Source organism: Harmonia axyridis, chromosome 3 (assembly GCF_914767665.1).
Source record: "Harmonia axyridis chromosome 3, icHarAxyr1.1, whole genome shotgun sequence".
Classification (NCBI taxonomy): domain Eukaryota; kingdom Metazoa; phylum Arthropoda; class Insecta; order Coleoptera; family Coccinellidae; genus Harmonia; species Harmonia axyridis.
Genome location: NC_059503.1, coordinates 14,523,792 through 14,548,675, shown reverse-complemented (window position 1 = coordinate 14,548,675; position 24,884 = coordinate 14,523,792). Strand labels below are relative to the sequence as shown.

The following is a 24,884-nucleotide window of genomic DNA, read 5'->3' as shown; positions in this document are numbered from 1 at the left end:
TGCATTTTCCTTATGTAAAATTAGTTATTTTCATCTAATACATCATTATAAAGGATTTATACTCATCCAATTGAAACAATATTTTTCTAAATAAAACAAATCGGTCTAATAAGGTCTAATTTAACGAGGATGAAAAGCTTAGCTGATTTTAATTGAAGAGAAATTTATTGTAAAATAATCACTGAACGTTTGCACGAAAACGTTGTGATTCAAATTTAGTTTACTTACTGAATCAACTTTTAATTATAGGTGCAAATTACACAATGATAAATAACGTTTTCTATATTTTTTCCTATTACTAATTTCCTGAAAAGGGTTATGTTTTTATTTCTGCTCCTTCAATTGTAGATAAACTTTTTGCTACTGAATTCACCATAATTACAACCTCATTTCCTGAACGCATTAGATTCCATGGAGATTTATGTGACTTTGATGACCGTTATAATAGAGGTGTCATTTAGATTTATTATCTTTGTGATTCAGAATTGACAGTACCTTTGGGTTAGTAATCCAATATATTGTTAATGTTTTCTGTGATGAATAATACTTCGATAATAATCTTCTTTAATTTTCATTCCTGAATTTTGTTTGGTGAAATTTCTTCTTCAAATTTATTTTTGACATTTATTTATTGATTTATGAAATGGAGGTCATAAATCATTCAAAAATTCGTCTACGGCCACCTACATTTCAAATTTCATAGAAGTAGGTCATGTACTCATAAAATCTCATGGGTTCATGGAGAAATCTCTAATAGAGATAGAGATTAACTATCATATTGTTAAGGATCTTATTGTTCTGTTCAAACTTTTGTACCGGTTGGAAAATAAATGAATGGTCATGAAGAATATTGCAGTAATTCTCCGAAAATATTAAGATCATAGAATTACTCAGTTTCAGCAAGAGGTTGGACCCCAATTCTACGAATTTCTGACGAATTCAAGAAATAGGTGATTAAGAGGATCTTTAGGAAATATTTTGTTTTTTTGTAAATAATATACAGGGTTTTTCACGAGGAACCTCACCCATATTTATACGGGAAACTACTGAACGTATTTTCATGAAATTCAGCACTTATAAGTATTTCACGATGCTGATGAAATCTAAAATATTTTCAAGGCATGAGCACCTCCGGTTTTTCAGGAAATGACGTCAACTTTCGTTTTTCAAATTAGAACACCATTTTTTTATTGCAGAAATAGATTCCTTAGAAAATTTCAAGTTATTTTGATGTAACATTTTTCAGTTTTGGTTGGAAAATTCTCTCTGAGCGGGAAAATTCGAAAAAAAAATCGAAAATAGAGCTCCGCTGAAACAAGAATAGCTTCGAGGTTTTTGGATGGAAAATTTTCATTTTTGGGATTTTTCAAGATGTAAGATTGATGTATCCACTTTGAAAATCGAAATCGCGATTCATGATATAGGGGGTGATAGAATCGCTTTCAAAGTTAGGGATGACAAAATCGTGAAAAATCAATTTTTTCAAATTAGAACCCCATTTTTTTATGGCAGATATTGAATCTACGTTAAAAAATAATGTGAGTGTATGCATCACACCCTTGCCCTAAAATGGATATTTTCTGAGTTATTCACAAAAAACTGTTTTTCGTCTTGAATTTTCAGCTATTTCTTTTCCCTTCACGCCAAAAAGATGAAATTTTCAGGAACTGTTACTTGAACCATGTTTTAGATTTTACTACCCTAATATGCAAGAGAAAAAAGTTAGAGGTTGTTCCTAAATAGATGGCGAATTTTGATTCGAATTTGTATCGGAAACCTCTTTATTTCAACTAATCGGCCATCGGTTTTCTCTCCAGTGCAATAAAAGTACTCATTTTGAAACCGATAATAAACTCATAAATCGTAAAGGGGTCCGATTTTTGACTGACGTGTCGATTTCAAAGGAAAGTAAAATGATTATTATTAGTTCATTTTATGGAGAAATGGAGAAATTTCGTTCTACGTCTTCGCGAGATTTGTAAAATTTTTATTTTGACAATCTTGGGGGGGTAATTACCCCCAGTTCCCCATCCATTTCTACGGCCTTGATTATCGTCAATAACATACCGTTACTATACGGGTTGCAGAAAAAAATTTAAATATGAACGAACAGCAAATATGTATGTTTGTCGATAATCAGAATAAAAAAAACTGCAATATAAGAGAAGTGACAGATACATGTAACATTATGAATATTAACGAACACAGTGCATTTTCTAACTATTCGTATGATCATAGTGCTGATAATTTAATGAGTGATATTGACAGTGTGATTGAACAACACGAAGAAATAATAAGTGGAAAGAACAATACGGACACTATTCTCTATCAAGATTTCCAATCAAATCATGGAATTTCATCAGCTTCATTTCCACAAATAAAAGAATCCTCTTCCTGTGATTATTTAAAAGATAACAATTTTAATCAGCATCAAGCTGATGAACTTAAAACTACTCATAATAGTATTGAAGAAGAAATTATCTACTTATTATCCAGAAAATCTCTGGAATTGATAGATATTCACATTGCCCTGTATCAGATTGGGCAACATGAGTGGAATAAAATAGAAGAAACTCTGAATAAGGTAGCAGTTTTGAAAGGAAACGAATATTATCTCAGGAAAGAAGTTCTTGAAAATTTGGATTTCTCTCAAAATAAGCAGGTACATTTTTTTAATAATATACCATATCAACGTGAAACAATACGTATACATGATAATATTGCCCTTTCAAAATCAATTGAAGTTGATAGTGATGAAACAATAAAAGGAGAAGGGGTTTTATCTGTTTCTGAAGTGCCTCAACAAGTTCAAAACGGGTTGAACGATAGTCAAGAAGAATCTTCATGCCCTATTGAAAAACGAATAAAATGTCTATTGTCTAAGCAACCTTTGGAAAGAATGTCAATATTTGAAATATTGAATGGAGAAGAACCATGTGAATGGAAATGTATGAAAGAAGCACTGACTAAAGTAGCCTACTTGCACAATAATAAATATTATTTAAGGAAACAATGGTTTGTTCCAGCTATCAGGAAAACTCGAGTTGAACGCAAAAATCAACTGACAGATAAAAAAAAACCAAACAGTTCTAATAAATTGTCGAAACTTTTACACCCAGATCTTTGAAAAAATGTTCATTTCGAATAATGTCAATATTCATTTCATATTTGACTTTATTTTTCAGTTATCGAGTGGAGACAATTTATTCAGTTATATTATATTATATAAATAAACTTGGTTAATAATTTCAACTTCAATTTTATTCCAACGACTTCTACCTTTTCGAAATGTCAAACAGTTCTTGCTATTACATATATTTTTTCAAGATTGTCTGGAATTATTGAAAGATTTAACATTCAATTCTCAGCTCTGGAGTATGTTTTCCAACATTCATTCAATGTTTCATTAAAATGTAATTTTAATAAAAAAATTTTGACAGTTATTTATGAAATGGGGGAATAAATTTTAGTCGAGTTGTCTATCACAATGTAGACACAAGTATTCGCAAGTGTACAAATTTCATTACTTTGTTTTTGAATGAAATATTATTCATTTGAGTGAAAACATGTGAAAAACTCAAAAAGTTATGGCCATTGTTGAAAAAATAGATGACTTATTATTACTTATCTAAATTTGACTCTATGTTTCGAATCCAAAGTTTCGACAAGCGTTGTATTGTTTTTGATGGGCTGAACCTGAAGATTAAAGTTTAGGCAATGCCTATAAACTCACAGAAAAATATTTTTTTTAAAGAAGAGAACAAGGTAAAAGTGCTTGAAGAGCGAAATATGATACAGATGATCTGGAGAGAAAAAGAGAAAAAAAAAATTACACAAAAAGGTTCCTTTCACTTGAATGCCAACTGTCATAATTTACCTGATTTTTGGGATTTATTCAAAATCTAAGTCTCATTTCATTAAGTCACTATAGTATTTTTTAAATAGTTAAATATGTTTGTTCGATATACAATCGATACAATTCGATAATGTTAATGCAGCTGTAACTCCGAAATTATGGCATTTAGGTATAAGAAACATCACATAAAAAATATTCACTATTTCTTCAGGATATCAAAACGCAAAAAATATACAGGATGATCCGTTTATGCTCTGTATATATATGAGTGTTTGGTTTTCCTTTTCAAGCATAAAGATAAATTCGAGAGTGAATATTCTCATCATTATAAGACGAGAACTTTAGATCTGAACTGTCCCATACATAGACTAACATTGACAGAGAAAGGACCCTATTATATGTGCATAAGACTTTATAATAAATTACCTAATTACTGTAGAATGTTAACCTTTCCAAAGTTTAAAAATGTCATAAAGAAAATGTTAATTGTTTTGGAACCTTACTCAGTTGGGGATTATTTGAATTGTGATAATCTGATGAATTATATTTGAGTTATATGTATTTCTGTGCTGACGTCATTTCTTTTCACTTGTGTACATGTACATAGAGATGTTTTGAAATAAAGGAGTTTATTATTATTATTATTATTATTAAATAAGAAAATTCATGATTATACCGGAAAAAAAGGAAAGATCTCACAACAATTTGCAAATACCACCTTAATATCGGTCATATCACGAGATTCTTGCAACCAAAATCTATAAAAATCAAGCGTAAAATTCATTTGGCAAAAGTGACAAATATCAGTTTAAAATAATCCGATATATTCGACAAATTCAGATCGCATATGTAACTACAGATTGGGTAAGTTAATACCAAAACTTATAATTAATTCAATTATAACAGCTTACTAACTGGATCTTTATAATAACTTGGATTTTCCTGAGAATTGTTTAAATTTTTTTTTTAAATCGTTAGCAGACGACAAAACTACAAGAAATCAAAAAGTGTAGTACTGGATCTAGGTTTCTCTATACATTTTTTCAAAATACTAATGATCCACCAAAAAATAGTTCTAGAAGAAAGAAGAAAGCACTGTTCCAGAAAAAATATCACTCTATGCATTCAAAATTAGCATATCAAATAATGAAAACTTCAAACTGGAATATCTATGCCAAATTTGAGTCAAATATCTTGTGAAGGGAAGGTGTTATTATAAAAAAAAAACTTGGAAAAAATTACATTAACACCCTATACCCCTATAGGCCCTGTTACAGAGCGTTTGCGGAATCATGTTCATAGACTTTTTTCTTAAAATAATCCAAAGAATTTGAAATTTTCTCTTGTACCTCCAATTTAAGAACACCCTGTGATCTTGTAAAGATATTCCAGTCTGAAATAATTGACCTTTGTTCAAAATTCTCAGAGTTCCTTCTTCACAATCAAGAAATTTTGGCATTCATAAGTTCCAACGAGATCCTCCGCAAATGTTCTCGTAGTCTGAGAATGTACCTAAATATCTGTGAATGGCATAAAAAGAGCAGGAAAAACCCTTTTGGAATTTCAATTACAACTTTCTCTCATCATTTTCACTCTTTCAACGCGCCAGCTTAGAGATCGAAACAAAGGCAACATCCCTGACGCGATGTTTTCAGGATAACAAACCAACAGCTGGATACAATGGATACTTAAACGTGAAACACAAAACATCACCGGTATTATCCTCCTTCTTTTCGTACGTAATTCTATGGTGAACGACACCATCTGATTTTATTATATTATTTGATTATTCCACATATTATCCCAAATTGAATTAATTTCAATAAGAATAATTTTTCTCTATTTCAGTATCGTAATGAGTTCATTACAGTTCTAGAACCTGTAATGTAATGAACTCATTACAGCATCGTTTTCAGTTATATTTTTCGTTTTGTGTTTGTCTACACTGACTTTTCGATCCTATCTTTCAACACACATCAATTGTCAATATGATATAATTTGGATAAAGTGAAATGATTTGCAATATTATTTACAATTTCTTTCTATTCTGTTGGTGCTAAATCGATTTCGTCAGACATAATTCATGTTTTTAATTCGTATTTATGAATTATTTCAAAATTCGAAAAGTACGATTCGATTTCAAATTCCATAATCTGTCAATTTTCGTAACAGTCACACCAACTGCCAAGATACAATACAAAAGTCACTAGGATATATAATCTGAATTTTTCATTAAATTCGACAATATTTCACAAAACTTGACTGAAATAGAGAAAATATCATCTAATACTCGTTGCAGAAGGCAATTCCAACACGAATGCGAAATTCGAATTTATCTATTTTTCAAGTTTCAAAATTATCTAAATATTAGACGCTTCCATAGAACAATTTCAGTTCTAGTTAATAATCAGTAGTGCAGGCTAAGGGTTCCGTAAAAATATGTTCATTTCAATTCAAAAACAGCAGATTCAGTTAAAAAAAAAATTATTCTCACCTGACGGTAAATCATAGCATTCAATACGGCAATACCCATGAAAGGTATCAGGTAGATGAAGATGAAGTAACACCAATGTATGTAGATGGTCCTGTAGGTTGGATTCCTCCTTAGGCGAGACGGCGATGGACAGTAAACCGTCATATTTTTCTCTGGCCACCAATCGCTTTGGATTGAAGACTCCCAGAATCTGGATATGTTATAGAGAGCAGAGATGCAGATAATACCAATCACGTAAAACCTGGCACGTCCATAGGTACACAAAGAACGCACTTTTAAGGGGTGACATACTGCCACAAAGCGTTCTAAAGACACAAAGAAGGTCAAGTAAGCTGATGCAGCTTGAGAGATGAGCGCTAGTGGGTAAACTACTGGAACAATGTGTGGATAGATGATGTAGTAGTACGTAGACAAAGCTCCGCTGTATGGATGCAGTCCAGGAAGTCCAAACAGCAGCATACTGGTCAATATCAGGACAGTATCAATTCTGGCAAGACCTGTCAATAGGTAGTTGATACTTGAACGCATCTGTGGCCTGGACAGAATGATCATAGAGATGATGTTGCCAAATATCCCAAGTATACCTATTATGTTCAACAACAGCCCATTGATTATGAACCTCAGCAGTGGAAGTTCTCCAGGTTCTTCCTTGAGACATGAATCGTAGTCTGGATATGATGAAGGATAGGCATTTTGTGAACTGTTTGGTACAGATTCGTTGTAGGATAGATAGTAGTCTGAATCCGTCGAATTCAGCATTTTCTTTTCGTCTCCTTGTTTCATTAGCCAGAAACTGTTTTATAATTATTCATGCTTTTTAGTTATCTTTGGTAATTTTTGTATTCGGTGATTCCAATCTTTGTTTTCAAATTCTGGCATTAACATTATGTGAAGAGGAAGTGTAGGAACCAAAACGTGGAGATGTGGTGGCATCTGGAAAAAATGATACTTTATTAGTAAAACTACCGAGTACACTAGTTTCCTTGATTTCAAAAATTTTCTGTGTAAAGCATTTTTGATACGATTTCAGAAAAATTTTCGATTTGTCAGTGCTCTCGATGTTCTCTGCGGTGAGTTCATTGAGAGTAAGCTATATAATGAAAGTTGCCTTGGGAGATTTCTTGAATGAGCGGTTAGTTTCATTCCAAATCGTAATAGATCTGGAAGAGCGGGTGCAGTTTCGTCACTGTCATGTAAAACTATTTCAGGAGTTCCACAGGGACCTCTCCTGGGATCGCTCATATTTAATTTTTTCATCAATGATCTACCGGATTATTTTGATCCAGGTATTCTATATTCCTTTATACAGGGTCTTTACGAGGAACCTCACCCATATTTATACGGGAAACTACTGAACGTATTTTCATGAAATTCAGCACTTATAAGTATTTCACGATGCTGATGAAATCTAAAATATTTTCAAGGCATGAGCACCTCCGGTTTTTCCGGAAATGACGTCAACTTCCGTTTTTCAAATTAGAACACCATTTTTTTATTGCAGAAATAGATTCCTTAGAAAATTTCAAGTTATTTTGATGTAAAATTTTTCAGTTTTGATTGGAAAATTCTCTCTGAGCGGGAAAATTCGAAAAAAAAATCGAAAATAGAGCTCCGCTGAAACAAGAATAACTTCGAGGTTTTTGGATGGAAAATTTTCATTTTTGGGATTTTTCAAGATGTAAGATTGATGTATCCACTTTAAAAATCGAAATCGCGATTCATGATACAGGGGGTGAAAAAATCGCTTTCAAAGTTAGGGATGACAAAATCGTGAAAAATAAATTTTTTCAAATTAGAACCCCATTTTTTTATGGCAGATATTGAATCTACGTTAAAAAATTATGTGAGTGTATGCATCACACCCTTGCCCTAAAATGGATATTTTCTGAGTTATTCACAAAAAACTGTTTTTCGTCTTGAATTTTCAGCTATTTCTTTTCCCTTCACGCCAAAAAGATGAAATTTTCAGGAACTGTTACTTAAACCATGTTTTAGATTTTACTACCCTAATATGCAAGAGAAAAAAGTTAGAGGTTGTTCCTAAATAGATGGCGAATTTTGATTCGAATTTGTATCGGAAACCTCTTTATTTCAACTAATCGGCCATCGGTTTTTTCTCCAGTGATAAATAAATAATTCTTTATGAACCATATGCAAAAATTTACCATGTTTTACATTCTTTTTTTTTAATGATAGATATCATTAATAACATCTGCCAAATTCCTCTTTATTCAGTAGCATTTTGTGTTTACCTACTATTAATTTGGTGATAATTCGTATTAAGTTATAAAATCGATCACTATGCCTAATTTTACCAATGAAGATTATTTAAATCTCATTCTACTTCATGGAGAATGTAATAAAGTTGTAGATAGAACGATTCAACTGTTCATTGAGAGGTTTCCTGACCGACCCAGATTAGTTGAAATAAAGAGGTTTCCGATACAAATTCGAATCAAAATTCGCCATCTATTTAGGAACAACCTGTAACTTTTTTCTCTTGCATATTAGGGTAGTAAAATCTAAAACATGGTTTAAGTAACAGTTCCTGAAAATTTCATCTTTTTGGCGTGAAGGGAAAAGAAATAGCTGAAAATTCAAGACGAAAAACAGTTTTTTGTAAATAACTCAGAAAATATCCACTTTAGGGCAAGGGTGTGATGCATATACTCACATTATTTTTTAACGTAGATTCAATATCTGCCATAAAAAATGGGGTTCTAATTTGAAAAAATTGATTTTTCACGATTTTGTCATCCCTAACTTTGAAAGCGATATTTTCACCCCCTGTATCATGAATCGCGATTTCGATTTTTGAAGTGGATACATCAATCTTACATCTTGAAAAATCCCAAAAATGAAAATTTTCCATCCAAAAACCTCGAAGTTATTCTTGTTTCAGCGGAGCTCTATTTTCGATTTTTTTTTCGAATTTTCCCGCTCAGAGAGAATTTTCCAACCAAAACTGAAAAATGTTACATCAAAATAACTTGAAATTTTCTAAGGAATCTATTTCTGCAATAAAAAAATGGTGTTCTAATTTGAAAAACGGAAGTTGACGTCATTTCCGGAAAAACTGGAGGTGCTCATGCCTTGAAAATATTTTAGATTTCATCAGCATCGTGAAATACTTATAAGTGCTGAATTTAATGAAAATACGTTCAGTAGTTTCCCGTATAAATATGGGTGAGGTTCCTCGTGAAAGACCCTGTATATTGGACTCGTCAGTCGTCGATGGCGATCTCAGCGCCTATTGAACTCACAGCAATATGTAATGAACTTATTTGCAAGCTTCATTGGGAGTGCATTTAGAATTTCTTTGAGATGGATCACAAAGTCGGATCAGCCTGTAAAAAACTAGGTATTTCTTTTTAGGCTAGGAAGTAGCAGGTTGAACGCATTAAAATAATTAATGGATGAAAATAATAAATGTATTATTACCAGAGTTATAAGGAAAAAACATTTTTTTTTTCAAACTGTAACTCCCTGTATGTCGAAAACGAAGCTTGTTAGGATGTATGTTTATATAAACTTTTTTTCATGAGAAGAGTAGTTCTATCCGACGCCAAAGTTATTGAACTGAAATCTGGACCACCCTGTATATGTATAAAAAGTTTTTGTAGAAACTAAGGTCATGACAAATTTTAGATGCTACAAATTCTCGACAATTTTAGGAATGTTTTTAATTTTTTTCGGCTCGAATGGCTCAACAACTCTTATGAAGGAACATTTTGAATAGTGTGGTTCCAATGACCAATTTAGTTAAAAAAAAATGCTGTCTCGTCTATTTCAATTATTCATAAGAAAAATGGAAGGTGACTTTGGACGCCATAAAAAGGCTATTTCGCAAAGACGTGGCACCCGACTGGGGTTGTTTTTCACAGAATTTATGTAGGGTTGTCTGGAAGCCAACTGTTTGGAGTTGTTCCCAGAAGGACATAAAAATCCCGAAACTTGAAGTAATAACACGTTTCGAAGTAGCTTCCTGGACACTCTTTGAGGGAAAATAACGATAGGTAAATTACAAAAAGTATTAATAAATATATACATACCTATTAGGTATGCCAAGCATGATTATTGTTGAATGAACCTCTTTAGACAATTGGACTGAAAATCTTGAAATTCGATGAGATGTTCATTTTCGATTAAATGATATGTCTTATTCAGAATGCAGCATAATTTTATGCTAAAATTTTCATTCTCCCATCCAAAAAGATTTTTAATTCCGATGGAGGAATATTAGGTTTCAGAACAGAATTGAATGTTATCACATTTCATTATAAGAATTGCCTACTTTGTAGTAATATCACAAGGGCTTGAAGTTCTGAATAAGTCTGTCGATTTATTTTATAACGAATTTGAGTAGATTCTTCAAGCAACTCAGTTCAGTTATGGAATCAGAAATATGAGAGAAAATCAATCACGAGTGTTATTTGATTAGGCTATTCCACAAAGGGGAGAGTAAAAGATTTGAAATCTTGAACTGTCACATGGTCGAATTTTATACTCAAGTATAATAATTATCAATCTGAAGAAATGATCGTCTAGTCATGAAATCGGGCGAATTGGCGAATTCGCCTCTGTCGAATTAATCGTACTAAAACATGAATTTCTGCAGAATAAATAAATATGGGTCAGTTCAACAATAATTGCAATGCATGGTGATCAATGAGTCTGCATAATAAAGACGAGTTAAATATTACTATTATTATTATTATGTGGTAGTGAAATACTGTATAACTGAAAACGACCATTCAAAAGAGATTACCCGCCAGAATTTCCATTGGCGTACAGTATATATTATTCTGTTATCCGACAGTAAAATTCAATCTTGAAGCTTGAGATAACGAGAATTTACTCAGGTTTCTTGCGGAAATGATTGTGACTTTCGACTTGTGATATTCATATTACAAAATCCTCAGGGAAATTTAATCTGATCTCAATTGCATCCTCTGTACAAAATTTATGCAGTTCGAAATTGTCTCATTCGAAAGAATTTCATCATGCTTATACATAATAAATGAAATTACTAATATTATGAATTCTAATTTGCGGAAATATGTTGTTAGAAGAAAGCAAATACATAATAGGCAAAAATCTTAGAATATTGTTTTTTTCATAAAATATTATGTCAGTCAGTCAGCACAATTCTTGACAATATTTTGCTACTCTTTTCTTATCATGAATGTTTTATGCTTAATTATTATTATTATTTTTATTCCATAGTAGATGTTAACTCTTTGCTACTTGACGTGAATCCTAACAAAAATACCACAACAGCAACTATATATCAAGTATTCATTGATCTTGATGAAATCTATGACATACGCTTTATTAACCTACTGAAACTCTTCGTCTTCTTTTGGGATTTGTGTTTGATTCTCGTTCCTAAAATTTTGAAATTCACGATTTTGAATTTAAGTCTCCAATTCGTTCCTTGAGGTACTTCCATACCTTTGACACAATAATTCAAATAGTCTAACGGTATTAAATCCGAAGATGCTAGTGGCTACTGAATATTTCAATTACCTATCATAGATAGGAACTTGACTAATTTGCCAAGAAAAAAAAAACAATTAGCTGAAGAAATTTTTGATTTACATTTAAATAAACTCAAGTTTGTATTATAACTTCAAAACTAATTGTAATAAAAAAATTATCACACAACTATGATGATTCTACTGACTCAAGTGCTTGTAGTATGCTTTCGTTTCAGAAGTTATGAGAACTTTTCATTTCACGTCATTTACCAATTTTCCCTTATAGCTTGAAAACAGTTGAACTTATAAGGTTGCGGTTTTCACCAAATTAACTTTCTCAAAAATCGGGCCCGAAAATGTGACATTCACTTTTTTCTACCTCAAGGGGATTTCGAGATCCCCTCATCAGACAACGAATTTGGGTGACCCGATGCAATATTTTAAAAATCATATGTATTCGAAATGAATTAATTCGAAATATTTCAAAAATAGTAGGTTCACTAAATAGTCGAAATCTTGGAGCAATTGGAATCGAAAAAATTGTCGAATGCAACTCTGTCGAATTGATCGTAGTGAGCAGATAACTTTTGTCCAAATTAAAGGGAATTTAGTTCGAAAAACATGGGGATCAATGAATCTGCATAACAATGGCTGGTTTGAATATAAATAACAATATTATGTGTTGCTGAAATACGATAAAACTGCAAACTACCGAACAGTATATTGATTGTCTACCAAAATTTGAAAATACATTGGCGTATGTTATTTATTTTTTTGTTATACCACAATGGAATTTCACCTCAAATTCACGGTCAGTCAATTTCTGTTTTGTACCATATTCTGGAAACAACAAAATAATATTTTTCGATGTATACTAACGAAATAAGTTTTGAAGTTATAAGATATTTCAAATTATTACACGATTCTCTGGAAAATTTCGAACTGATCTCGATACATATATTTCTACAAAAAAAAAGAATAATTGGAAATTAGCATTTTTGGAGGAATACTATTATCCAATCTAGTGAAGCTTTATTGTACTGTTATGAAGTTTCATTTTCTACTTTCACATATTCATGGGAATTTAATGACTGAGTGTTCATTTTTTTTGCTCATTTTGGAATAAGGTACAGACAACTTCATTTTAAATTCATGAACAAATATTCAAAAAATGAGAGTGGATTCAAAAAAGAGCCACGAGGTGTCGAGTTTTCGAATGGAAGAGGACGAGTATCATACATTATTTTCCTTAATTCACTGAATTAGGGTAGGAAAGTTCTGGGTACCATCATATAATAATCAAGTACAACCATGAAATCTGTTCGAATCTGAGATATACGTGCTTTCGACTATCAATCGATAATCGGTATTTCCTATTATCAAACTATAAAACGATAATAAATTAGTAGGATCGAACAATCAATCGATAATCGGTACTTACGATTGTCATACTATCAATCGATAATCGGTACTTCCGATTACCAAACTATCAATCGTTAATCGGTACTTCCGATTATCAAACTATCAATCGATAATCGGTATTTCCGATTCCGATTCAAACTATCAATCGATAATCGGTATTTCCGATTCCGATTCAAACTATCAATCGATAAGCGGTACTTCCGATTATCAAACTATCAATGGATAATCGTTACTTCCGATTATATCAAACTATCAATCGATAATAAATTAGTAGGATCCAGACTCAGATAGGGTACGAATATTCGCATCGTCTGTCGCGTTGGTTTGTAGGAGCATTAAAACTGCAAACTACCAATGAGAATTGATTCTACATCAAATGTCAAACTTCCATTGGCGTACGTTATTCATTATTCTTTCATCCCACAGCAAAGTTCGATGTTAAACGCCGAAATCGTAGAGTCAGTCCTCACGGTCGGTCAATCTCTGTTTTATACCCGATTCTGGGAACAACAAGAGAATAATACCCTTCGACGTCTTGCGGGAAACGTCGAAGAAGTGACTCTGATTTCCGGCGTCATGAGATATGTAAATGGCTCGATCCCCGAGGGAATTTACGACTGATCTCGATCGCGTTTTTCTCCACAAAAGGGTTGATGGTAGGACATCAAGGACGAAATTTGGGAATCGTGAAAGTGAACCATATTCGGCAAATACGATTTTCATTACCTCGTCTCGTCGTGTCGAGAAGTTGGATTAGGGCGGATCTCATGGAAATACTTCGGCGAAAATGGGGAATTTGTATGCGTCAAATAAGAGCAAGGAACATGAGTTCAGGAATTCGAAATCCAATCGAGGCTCTGGATTGCGGTGGTCCCATTGTTCCAATTTACGATTTTTCATTTTAACGATTCTAGTTTCGGCGATTGAAACGACCGAACGAACTGCGAACGGCTTTTGTAAGCTATGGATTTACAGCGAAAAGTTTTGCGATTGTTTTAAAAATGAACTGGTTTTGGTTTCGACAGGAGTTTGAATATTGGCCTCAACTGTACTGAATTAGCACTTTTATCGTCAATGTAAAAAACTACGTATTCGATAGTGTATAAATTTTTATGAACTGAAGGATACATGACCTCAAAATCGACAGTTTTTTCCTGTGAAAGTATCATTATTATTTTTTGGTGGTTGAATATCCAGTTGTTACACTAAGAGAACTATTTTCTTGACAGGGTTGAAGGTCAGGTTGTTGGAACAAAAACCACCTCTCAGACCATTGCCGACATGTTTCGACTTTATTCTAAAATCTTCTTCAGGGCTAGTCTATTTGCCGTTTTTTTGTCAGAATCATGAAATATATGAAATAAATAGCACTTTTTGACACCATCAAATTAGAATTTAAAACGAACGAAATGATAAAACGGGAACAGACCACTCTGATAATACATATGTTATAAGTAAATAATGACGAATACTTACTTATAACATATGTATTATCAGAGTGGTCTGTTCCCGTTTTATCATTTCGTTCGTTTTAAATTCTAATTTGATGGTGTCAAAAAGTGATATTTATTTCATATATTTCATGATTCTGACAAAGAAACAGCAAATAGACTAGCCCTGAAGAAGATTTTAGAATAAAGTCGAAACATGTCGGCAATAGTCTGAGAGGTGGTTTTTGTTCCAACAACCTGACCTTCAACCCTGTCAAGAAAATAGTTCATCATTGAAAAAGGTCTCAAACCAATAACTCACATTAAGAGAAATCCATATTTTTTTATTAATAAAGCTATTATTCGGAGGTTATTTATTCACAACTATTACAGCAGATTTATATTTGATATATTCATTAATAGTTGAATTATGCATTCAAAAAAGTTTATTAATAGAGAAGAAAAATTTGTTTACAAGGCAATGATAATATTTAATTTATTTCGGTTATAAATAATTTATATGAACTTACGTTATCTCCACAAATAACATAAATTCAGTGTCAACAAATTTTCAACTGGTAGTTAACGATCATTTGCTATTTATGAATAAACTCTTACAAGAATTCAATAATTTATTCACTCAGAATATAGTATTTATTAATAATTAACAAACTAACATAATTCTAGCGATCCAATCTGTTGAAAAGTTTAAGGACACATCCCTCAAAGAGAAGCGCATCTCCTTGAAGGATCTGTCCTTGAACTTTTCCTTTGATTTGAATTTCCTTTTTAAACATAAAATCTGTGTTACTATGGGCTTATTGAACGCCGCTTAGCACATCTGTACTGAATTTTGACTTTAGATCGTTTGTAACTGCTTAGATATTAGTGATGTTGGCAGAACAGTGGTTAGAGTGAACTGATGCAATCAAGATGACTAGGGTTCAAACCCGGATACCCTCAATATGAACTCTAAAAAATTACCTAGTTCGGCAAACGGTATTTCTCAGACCCTAACAATCGGATAATAGAAACAACCAAAATAATCATCTAAGAAATACGTGAACCATTACTGAATTGACATATTATTTTTATTCAGCGTGGATACATATTACATATAAATAAAGTTTATTAATTATTACTCAATGATATATTTACCTCAATTATATTTATTTCTTTCGAATGGATATTTCTTCAGCATTATTAATATAAGTTATGCGTAAATAAATGAAATGTAATAATAAATGATGATTATTGGTGGGATTTCAAATAAATTATATAACTAATATTTGTTTGTCCATATATCCAAAAAATTATTTATTAACTATTATGCATTTTCGATTATATTAAATAAACACTTCTCTCAGTGTATTTGGACCAGTAATAAATAAATTCAATTACTAGCATGCTTGTATGCATAAAAGCGCAATTATCTTGAAAACGGTTAGTTTTTCCGGATTCAAACAAAAATTTCAAGGCGAATCTTCTGTATCAATTTTATATCATAGTTTCGGGATGCCCTGTATGTTGCTATGAAACAACAATTTCAAGCTCTGTGCAAAAGCTGATAACGTCATCATCAGAATAAAGGAAAATTCAAGAAGAATATAGAAAAAGAAATACCCAATAGTGCAGTCTATACAGGTTGCCAAGATTTTCAGGTTCATTTACGTTTACATTGAATTTATATTGAATATTTTTACTCAAACGATATTTCAGGGGAAGAACAGCAAAAAATTTAGGGGGTTGCCCATCTAGCGACGTCACTGATTAAATATAGCATCAAACATGAAATTGGTAACATATGTATATATACATCAGAATTTTATAATCGGCTGGTCACTAAAACATTAAGTTTTTTTTTATAATCGTCTTGAATTTTCTATGGTTTTCATCACGCGATCAATAAAAATTCACGTAGTTTTTTCTCTTGAAAATAGGCAGCCAATGGCAGTGATAAATAACAATAATTAGTCGCGCCTACTATTGATCCTAATAACGATTCAAGGATACCTGTAATAAGCTCAAAACAATATTATAGACCATAATGTGAAATAATTGTCATTTATAATTTAATGCTTTCATGGTAGAAAATCAAAATTTAATATCCATAGGAACGTAATGAATTCACATTTGTGATGAAGAAATATGTTATCAGTTGTGGATTCCAATAGAATTCAATATTGTTACAGTACATATTCGACTTAAATATGTATGGAAATATAATAATTGAGAGCTAATTTTGTTTCACTGCGTTATGTACTTTATAACATAATATTCGAAATTGTAATTTGATACTAAATATTTCGAAAATCAGAATGGATATAGCGAATAATCAATCGTTTGTAGAATGAACAAACTTATTGTTCTGAAATTGAACAAATTGGCGAATGCGGATACATATTAATAATGATTGTGAATTAATTCTGTTAGTAATGTTAATTTTGACTAGCATAAATTGTTAATTGCAAATTCATACCTCAATCATTCTCAATTATGATAGATTCTCTAAAAGATAACATTGTCTTTGAAACATATTATTTAATATATGAACAGTTACAGTAAGATACTATGAGTTCATTATTTTCGAAAGATGCACACAATTTTCTACTTTCCTTCGAATAATGAATGAAATATTGAATGAATTAATTAATTCAACATTGCTGAAAGTTCTCAAATACCAGAATTTATTAATATTTCAGAATACACTGGTAATATTGAAGAATCTACAAATAGAACGTGAAATAGGTTTTTAGATGGAGAAAAAATGAGAAACTTATAATTGAGAAGGAGATTCTCATCAAATTCAATGAAGGATGCTAAAATATACAGTTTTTTATAACAAACAGAATCTATAAACCATATCGAATTCAATCGAAAAGAAGCGATCTTCCAGACTCATCAGTACATTTTTGAATAATTAATTTATTCCATCATTAATTCATACCTAGTCTGTTAACTTGAGAATTTGCGATGAGCATTGTTAGTTTTAACAAGATATTTCCGTTTACTGGATTATTTTAGCCCTCTCAAAATCACAACTCAACCTGATTCTGAAACGTGATGTGGATTTTTCCATTTATGCATTTAGTTAATCATCAAACAGCGTTGTAGGCGAAAGGATGAACGTTTACATCTATTTTATTTTATTCAAAGAGTAATGGACGGCCCTGAAATGTTAGTTCGCACATAGTCTAGTAGAAGCTTTTGAATATGCATGAGCAATCACACAAAGAACACAATATTCAACCTTTCCTTTTGCAGAACGTATTCTGGTTCTCTTTATGATTAAGTGAAAATTTGAAGAATTTACGGTTAACATTATAATATGGAGGGGTCAACCAGGGTATATTATGTTAAATTTCCGATTAAGTTCATCAGGACTATCCTATTTCGAAGAGTTTTTTTCATTTTGATTTGCCTGTTTTTGAATCATCTGTTACAGAAGTAGTTCCTCACATTCACATATGATGAAGTAAAATTCAAATCCAGAAGATTAAAAGAAAAATTTAACCTGTTAACGTTGGTGTCTTATCCTCACTACTCATACCAATTTCTTCTCATTGAAAAAGTCAATTCATTTGCGATCTCTAATTTTTTGATCTTGATAATTTATTCCAGTCATATCATTAATTACTCGAAACATTTTTCCTATATATTTTGATCAAATTATTTCTAGGGCTGGAACAAAACAGCATACAGTTATGAAAATCTGGACAAAAGATGAATTTTCAAACATTCACATGATCTTTTTTTGCCTTCAGATTTGTGATACAAATCAAGCATAGATAACGTTTAAGCGAATTTCATGAGAAAATATTAAATAAATACGAATGTTAATAGGTGCATAAAAGACTCCACCACTTTGATTTTCTCACCTTTTATGATCTCCCAAATTTTCAATGGATTTTTGAAATGAAACGCTGTAGGTATTGATACTACCATTTGGATCTACTTGTATAAGATACTTCTGCTTTTTCCGAAATAATTTTATTTGAAAAATTCAATTTTCTCCTGAATTACGAAAAATGAAAATTGATTTCTTGACATAAAGCGAAATGTCTGAAAAGATTAGATGATGAAAATGGAAATTTAATTGAGGTGTATTGAGTTTATTTACATTTTTTTATTCAACTAAGTAGGTATATGTGTATTTTCATTCACTGCTTTTGTAACCAGTCAGCAGCATCACAACAAATATCTATAAACGAACGATCATCTACAATTTCATGAAACGAAATGCAATTTTGTGTGCGGAAAAGAGAAACTAGAAAATTCGATTTATCGAAGTTTCCCGAATAGGACGAGGCTTCATTTGATGAACTGGGAATTCGAGAGAAACTTTCGGCAATCTCTGGTTCTGCACACAATGTCCTTTATATGATTATGGTTTCACATGGGACCATTGGATATAACCGAAGGATCGAAGAATATAATAAAATGCTGCTAAATTCAAACGAATTGTTCTTTACAAATCATTGAACTCAAATTGAAAACTCCAGAATGATTCGGTAGTATTTCATGATGAAAATATTCTATTTACTTCGCTTCATTCTTTTTATTTTCGTAGTTGGTTCGGATGTTTTAACTGAAGCTCTTGCATGTTATGTTTTCCAGAAGTAAAATGTCAGGCAACAAAATTCTTCTTTTTGAATATCACACTCATCTGTAATATGCAAATTCTTAAATTTTATCTATATAACTGAACTTTATCAAAGCTAGTTCTTTCAGTCGAATAAGGATGATTAGTTTGAGTACAGAGAACTTTGGAAATTAACAACAGTAAGACTTTGCCAAATGTGTAGAAACTAAGAAATAACAAAATACACAATAAAATTTCTGTTATAAAATCTAAATGACAGTCAGAAAAAACTGCTGGTCAGCCAGGTCGTGTGCCATAGATCGAAACAAGTAATAGTCCGAGATAGCAACGTTTGGACTTCTAGAGAATACGGTAGGTGGGGTAGGACTTCCCATTTCAACGTTTCTTTATGGCTTGACCACCTTTGTTACTTGAGGTCGAGCATTGACATGCTGTAAAATCACTTTATCTTGTCTCTCGTTGTATTGCGGTCGTTTATCTTTCAAAAGGCTCAAACGCATTAATTGCGTTCGATATCAATCGCCTGTGATTGTTTCAATCGGTTTTAACAACTCATAATACACTATGCCGAGCTGGTCCCACCAAATACTGAGCATGATCTTGGAACTGTAAATATTCGGTTTGGCCGTCGACGTGTAAGTATGGCCCGGATATCCCCATGATTTTCTGCGCTTGGGATAGTCGTAATGAATCCATTTTTCGTCTCCAGTCACAATGCCTTTGCCTAACAAGCAGTTGTTCACAAGCAAATGAACGCCGTTCAACATCTGTTTGCTTCAACTCGTACAGCACCAAATTTTCTTGTTTCTGATGAATCATTCCCATGACTTTCAGGCGTTTTGAAATGGCTTGTTTCGTCACCCTCGATAATCCTGTAAATTCTTGTTGAATTTGACACGAGTCTTGATCAAGTGATGCCTCCAATTCTGCATCTTCGAAAACATTCTCTATTCCACCGCCATGCTGGTCTTCGACGTTCACCGTTCTTGAAGCGTAGAAACCACTTTCGGCACGTTCTTTCGCTAATAGCGGCCTCACCAAAGATATTTGAGAGCATTGATGAGCCTTAGACGCAGATTTCCTCATATTAAAGCAGAAAATTAAAAACCTTCCGCAAATGATGAGAATTTGACTCGTAAATTGACATGTTGAATCGAGAATAACTTTATGATGCAGGTACAAATCGACTAATATTTCGATGGCGTTATGTTTACAAATACTTAAGCTTATTGTATGACATCAACGATCTATTTATTTCGAGTACCACTTACCGGTACAGCCATCTATTGCAAGACGGCGGAAGCAAAGTTGTACACCAGTATTATATATGGAGTTATGTAGGACCGAATAACATTGAGTGATAATTATAATATATATAATTATATAATAATTGATTTTTTGCAAATATACCATCTGATGCAGCTTTTTTTATGGGACCATCCTCGGCCCAAACTGAGCCCATACCAAATTTTATTGGAATCGGATGAGAATTGTAGATGTTGGGGCTGTTAGCAAGGTGTGCGAACACACAGACCGACCGACAGACTCGAAACCAAAGTTGTTCCGAGTGAACATCTCAAAGTGATCACAATTAGGGATTCATCAAGCCAAGAAGCTTGACATTTTAACCAACTACTCGACTTAAAATCAAGCTCGTGAAACATTACGTGCTTGAAATTATTTTAGATATTTATTGCTTGACTTGATATCAAGCTACTTGATTATGAAATCAAATACAGCCTGGAGATTTCTCAATATCAAAGAACTTTATTTTTCATTTTGTTATGATTTATAGTGATTCAATTTATGTTTTTTATTTCAAAAAAGTTGATATTTTCGGTTCTTTTATACGATAAGTTTATTAAATGAAAGTGTTTTCTGCAAGGTTCCTTCTCATTTTATTTTTATTGTTAACTGCTGAAAATAGAGTAGCTTGATATGATTCAAGTTCTTGATAAATAAATATTTGACTTGACTTGAGCTTGACTTGAAAATCAAGTCATGACGTGAATCCCTAATCACAATGCTTTCACTACTACCACCAAAATCGGAAGCAACACCAACGAATAACTATTCACCTGAAACAACCGCGAAAGAAAAAATAGTTCCTAAATTATTGAGAACTTCATTGGCCATTGATTCGATTAGGGAACGTTTCCCGAAGGACGGAGTTTAACAAGCCGGAAAATCACTCAGAGGTGCGTGATAAATCGTGAATATCTGCGGCGCGTGAAACGAAAACGAAGTGGAAAAAGGGCATGTTTTTTCTCTTACTTAATTTGCCTCTTGTGAGAGATGAAAGGAATAAAACTTTCATATTTATTCGAGTTCTGGCTTCTGAATGAACCGAACCATGAAACTTCACGCGTCAAAAGGAAGTCCTAAGTGCATTATTCTCTTTAATTCGAATCCTACTTCCAAGTATTGAAAAAATTACCGTTCCCATTCGAATGTTGGCTTTCTATGGAAAAGAATTCTCAACTTTGAATGGATCGACCGAGGTTCGATACTTAAGAAGTTCGAAGGTGAAATATTTTTCTTGTTGAGTGTAGGGCCAATCGAGTGTTTATTCTGAAAAAAGAGAAGGGACTGTGTATTCAAAAGGAAGTTTTTTACTGCTTTTATATCATCACAAGGAATATCTGACCTAGTTGATTGGTATAAAAAAATATTTGAAAAAAAATAGATAGGGAATCTATATAGGGTGTGCCAAAGTTAACTTAAAGACGTGAAGTCAACAGCTTCTGAGCGCTCGGGTATACATGTGGCAACTGCGTCTTTGTAGATCACATTGTGGGGCTAGAATCACGTCAAGCACCAATATGAAAAGTGAAAAAACAATCAAAAACCAATTTATCCTCTTTTCACTTTTGAGGGTTTACTGAAAAGATTATATTTATGTATATTGCATCGGGTGTCCCAAATTCGATGTCTAGTGACGGGATCTTAGAATCCTTTGAACTAGGAAAAAAATGACTGGCACATTTACGGACTCGATTTTTGAGAGAATTGATTTGGTGAGGACCTCATGAATTCAAATGTTTTCAAAGCTATTAGACAAAATTGGAAAATGACGTGAAATTAAATGTTCTCATAACTTCTATATTACTGGTGCTATAAACTTGAAACAAAAACATTATAAAGAAACTTTTTTACGTATAATCCATTGGTGTTATCATTTGGTTTTTATTGTAATCAGTTTTGAAGCTATTATACGAACTAGTATTCTTTTAAATGTAAACCATAATAAATAATATCGCTTTTTTCCTTCTCAAAAATATATTCAACATGATATGTATATAAATCACGAGTCTCAGTTTCTCGCGGCAAATCAATCAAGTGGCTTGTCAATGATACTTGTGAACTTCAGGTAATTAAAATTTTTCGGTGGCCATCAAGGTCTTCGGATTTAACACTGTAAGATTTTTTCGTCATTTCAACATTTTCAAATTGGTGAATATTGTTCTTTTAAAGTGACCAAAGGAGGAAATCAAACGGAGCTAAATCCGGAGACCTTGGTGGCAATAAGTGGCTATTTTATTTATCTATCAATAAAGATTGATGGCTTGATGGAGATTTATACTAGATTCAAAATAATCTTCTTTCAACTGATACATCCTTATTAATCAATAGAAAGTATTTTCAACCAGAAACAAATAATTTCGTCCTTTTCAAATGATCAATGACAGTATATGTACTGAAAACAAACAGTTCAGCAGAAATTGTCCGAATTTCGTGTGAATGATAAATGAAGCGAATACGTTGAGGTCGTTCAGATAGGAAAATTCAAACTCGAATACAGAGCCATCTGTGACGATTCGTGAAAAATTGTTCGAACAAAAGTTTTGTATTTCTCTCCGTAAGATAAGAATCTGCAATAAAAAATAGTTTTTCATTTGAAATTTTAAAATTCACCTCAGTATCCCCAACAAGGGTAAATTAAATGGATGTAGTAGCATAAGTGGACTTTCCCCTGAAAATTATGATTTTTTTTTTCAAAATACTTTTCCGTAAGATGTTTTCTTTTCGGGATTTTTGACTAATTCAATTTAAAAATTTTTTTTCCGGTTTACAGGGTGTTTCAAAAACATTGTGAACAAATTCAGGATATTATTCTCTAAGTTATTGGAAGTCGAAAACTGCCTGTAGGCCAGTTTTCAAGATACAGGGTGTTACATGTTCTCCAAATGAATAACATATTCCTCGATATTTTCGAAACGGCTTGAATTCCATTCGGAGTCGGCCATTTTCAACAAGTTTTATAATTAGAAAAACTTTTTGATTTAATAAAATTCATTGTTCGATTGCTCTACTCGGTTTTCATTTAATATCAAACGGTTTTCAATTTTTTATTGACACCCAAATTGAATAGGAATTATGAATAATTATAATATTTCACTTAGGATAATGACCATAGCAGTCGATGCCTTCATTCAAAGTAAAAAAAAAAATATTTCACTTTTGCTATTTTTTCTCTTCGACAATTGTTTCGTCATACCAACTGTAGCAAAAGTAAAATATTGTTTTTATTCCGAATTTATTTCATTTCTTTTATTCGATCTCATTTACCTTTTGATGACATCTGCCAATCAGTTGTTTGGTTTGCTCTTCAAAAGCTGAAAGCTTTGGAAACGTGAACTCTAACAAAAGTTTTTTCATGTATTCTCTTGGATCTCTACTAGTACTTGGAGTAATTTCTCCATTTGAACCTGACAAAAATAAACATTTGTGGCAGGTAGAGCTCTAGAATGTTTGATATTGAAAATGATATACCTATCGAAATATTGATATCTCTCGTATTGTCCCTGACAGCTCGAAGCAATATATTTTGAGAGTAGCGATAGGACCTGTCAATTACATCCGTCTTATCGGATACCTTCTATCGATTTCTGTATCCATATTGGATTTGCGCCTTCGGATACAAATCTTGTTTTATTTGGACAATAGGCAAAGGACGTTCAAAATTGCCAGTTAGTCCAAAGCTGCCATTTGGAATAACAGAAACGATAACCAAATATTGTTCGTGTGAATTATTAAAAAAGTATTTGATTTTGATTCAGGTAGCTGTGCCAACATCCAAAATCTCAACTCCGTCGGTTTTGTGTTCACAATAATATGGGGTGATTTATATTTAGATTTTCTTTTTGAATTTCATAAGGGTTGCATATTTCAATCCTAAAGATCACAACAAAATTTAAAATATATTTAAAGGTAGCCTTCTCTTTGATAAAACATGATTACAATATTCCATTTGTTGATTTCAAGAAAAAATGAATTTTCGTTTCCATTTTTAGAAGCATGTTACTTTTCAAGAAAAGGTCGAACTGCTTTTGTTTACATAAAAAAAACCCTTTTATTTTCGAAAAAGATTTATCCCTCAAAAACTATAGCACTTATTCGATTATTATTTGAGATAATCGAGTAGTCTATACTCATCAAATCATCCAAATAAATTATCAGTAATTCAATAATATCACTGATCTGGAAGATAGTAGAAAATGAAGTATTGTGTGATAAGCTGCTTTTGATGTTTAGTACACTGACTTCAGAAAATAGCCTAATCACTTGTACGTAAAACCGAATTCTGTAATGTCTTCCA

The 24,884-nt window shown here is 32.2% G+C and overlaps 1 protein-coding gene across 2 annotated transcripts in view; it reads right to left on the bottom strand.

The window, feature by feature from the left end:
- LOC123676188 (FMRFamide receptor) overlaps nt 1-24,884 on the bottom strand; it is a 132,839-nt gene that overhangs the window by 2,680 nt on the left and 105,275 nt on the right. For both annotated transcript variants that reach the window (XM_045611928.1, XM_045611927.1), the window contains one exon: nt 6,351-7,283. In XM_045611928.1, the coding sequence (XP_045467884.1) occupies nt 6,351-7,133 (783 nt within the window). In that variant the 5' untranslated portion in view covers nt 7,134-7,283. The remainder of the gene's footprint in view (nt 1-6,350; nt 7,284-24,884) is intronic.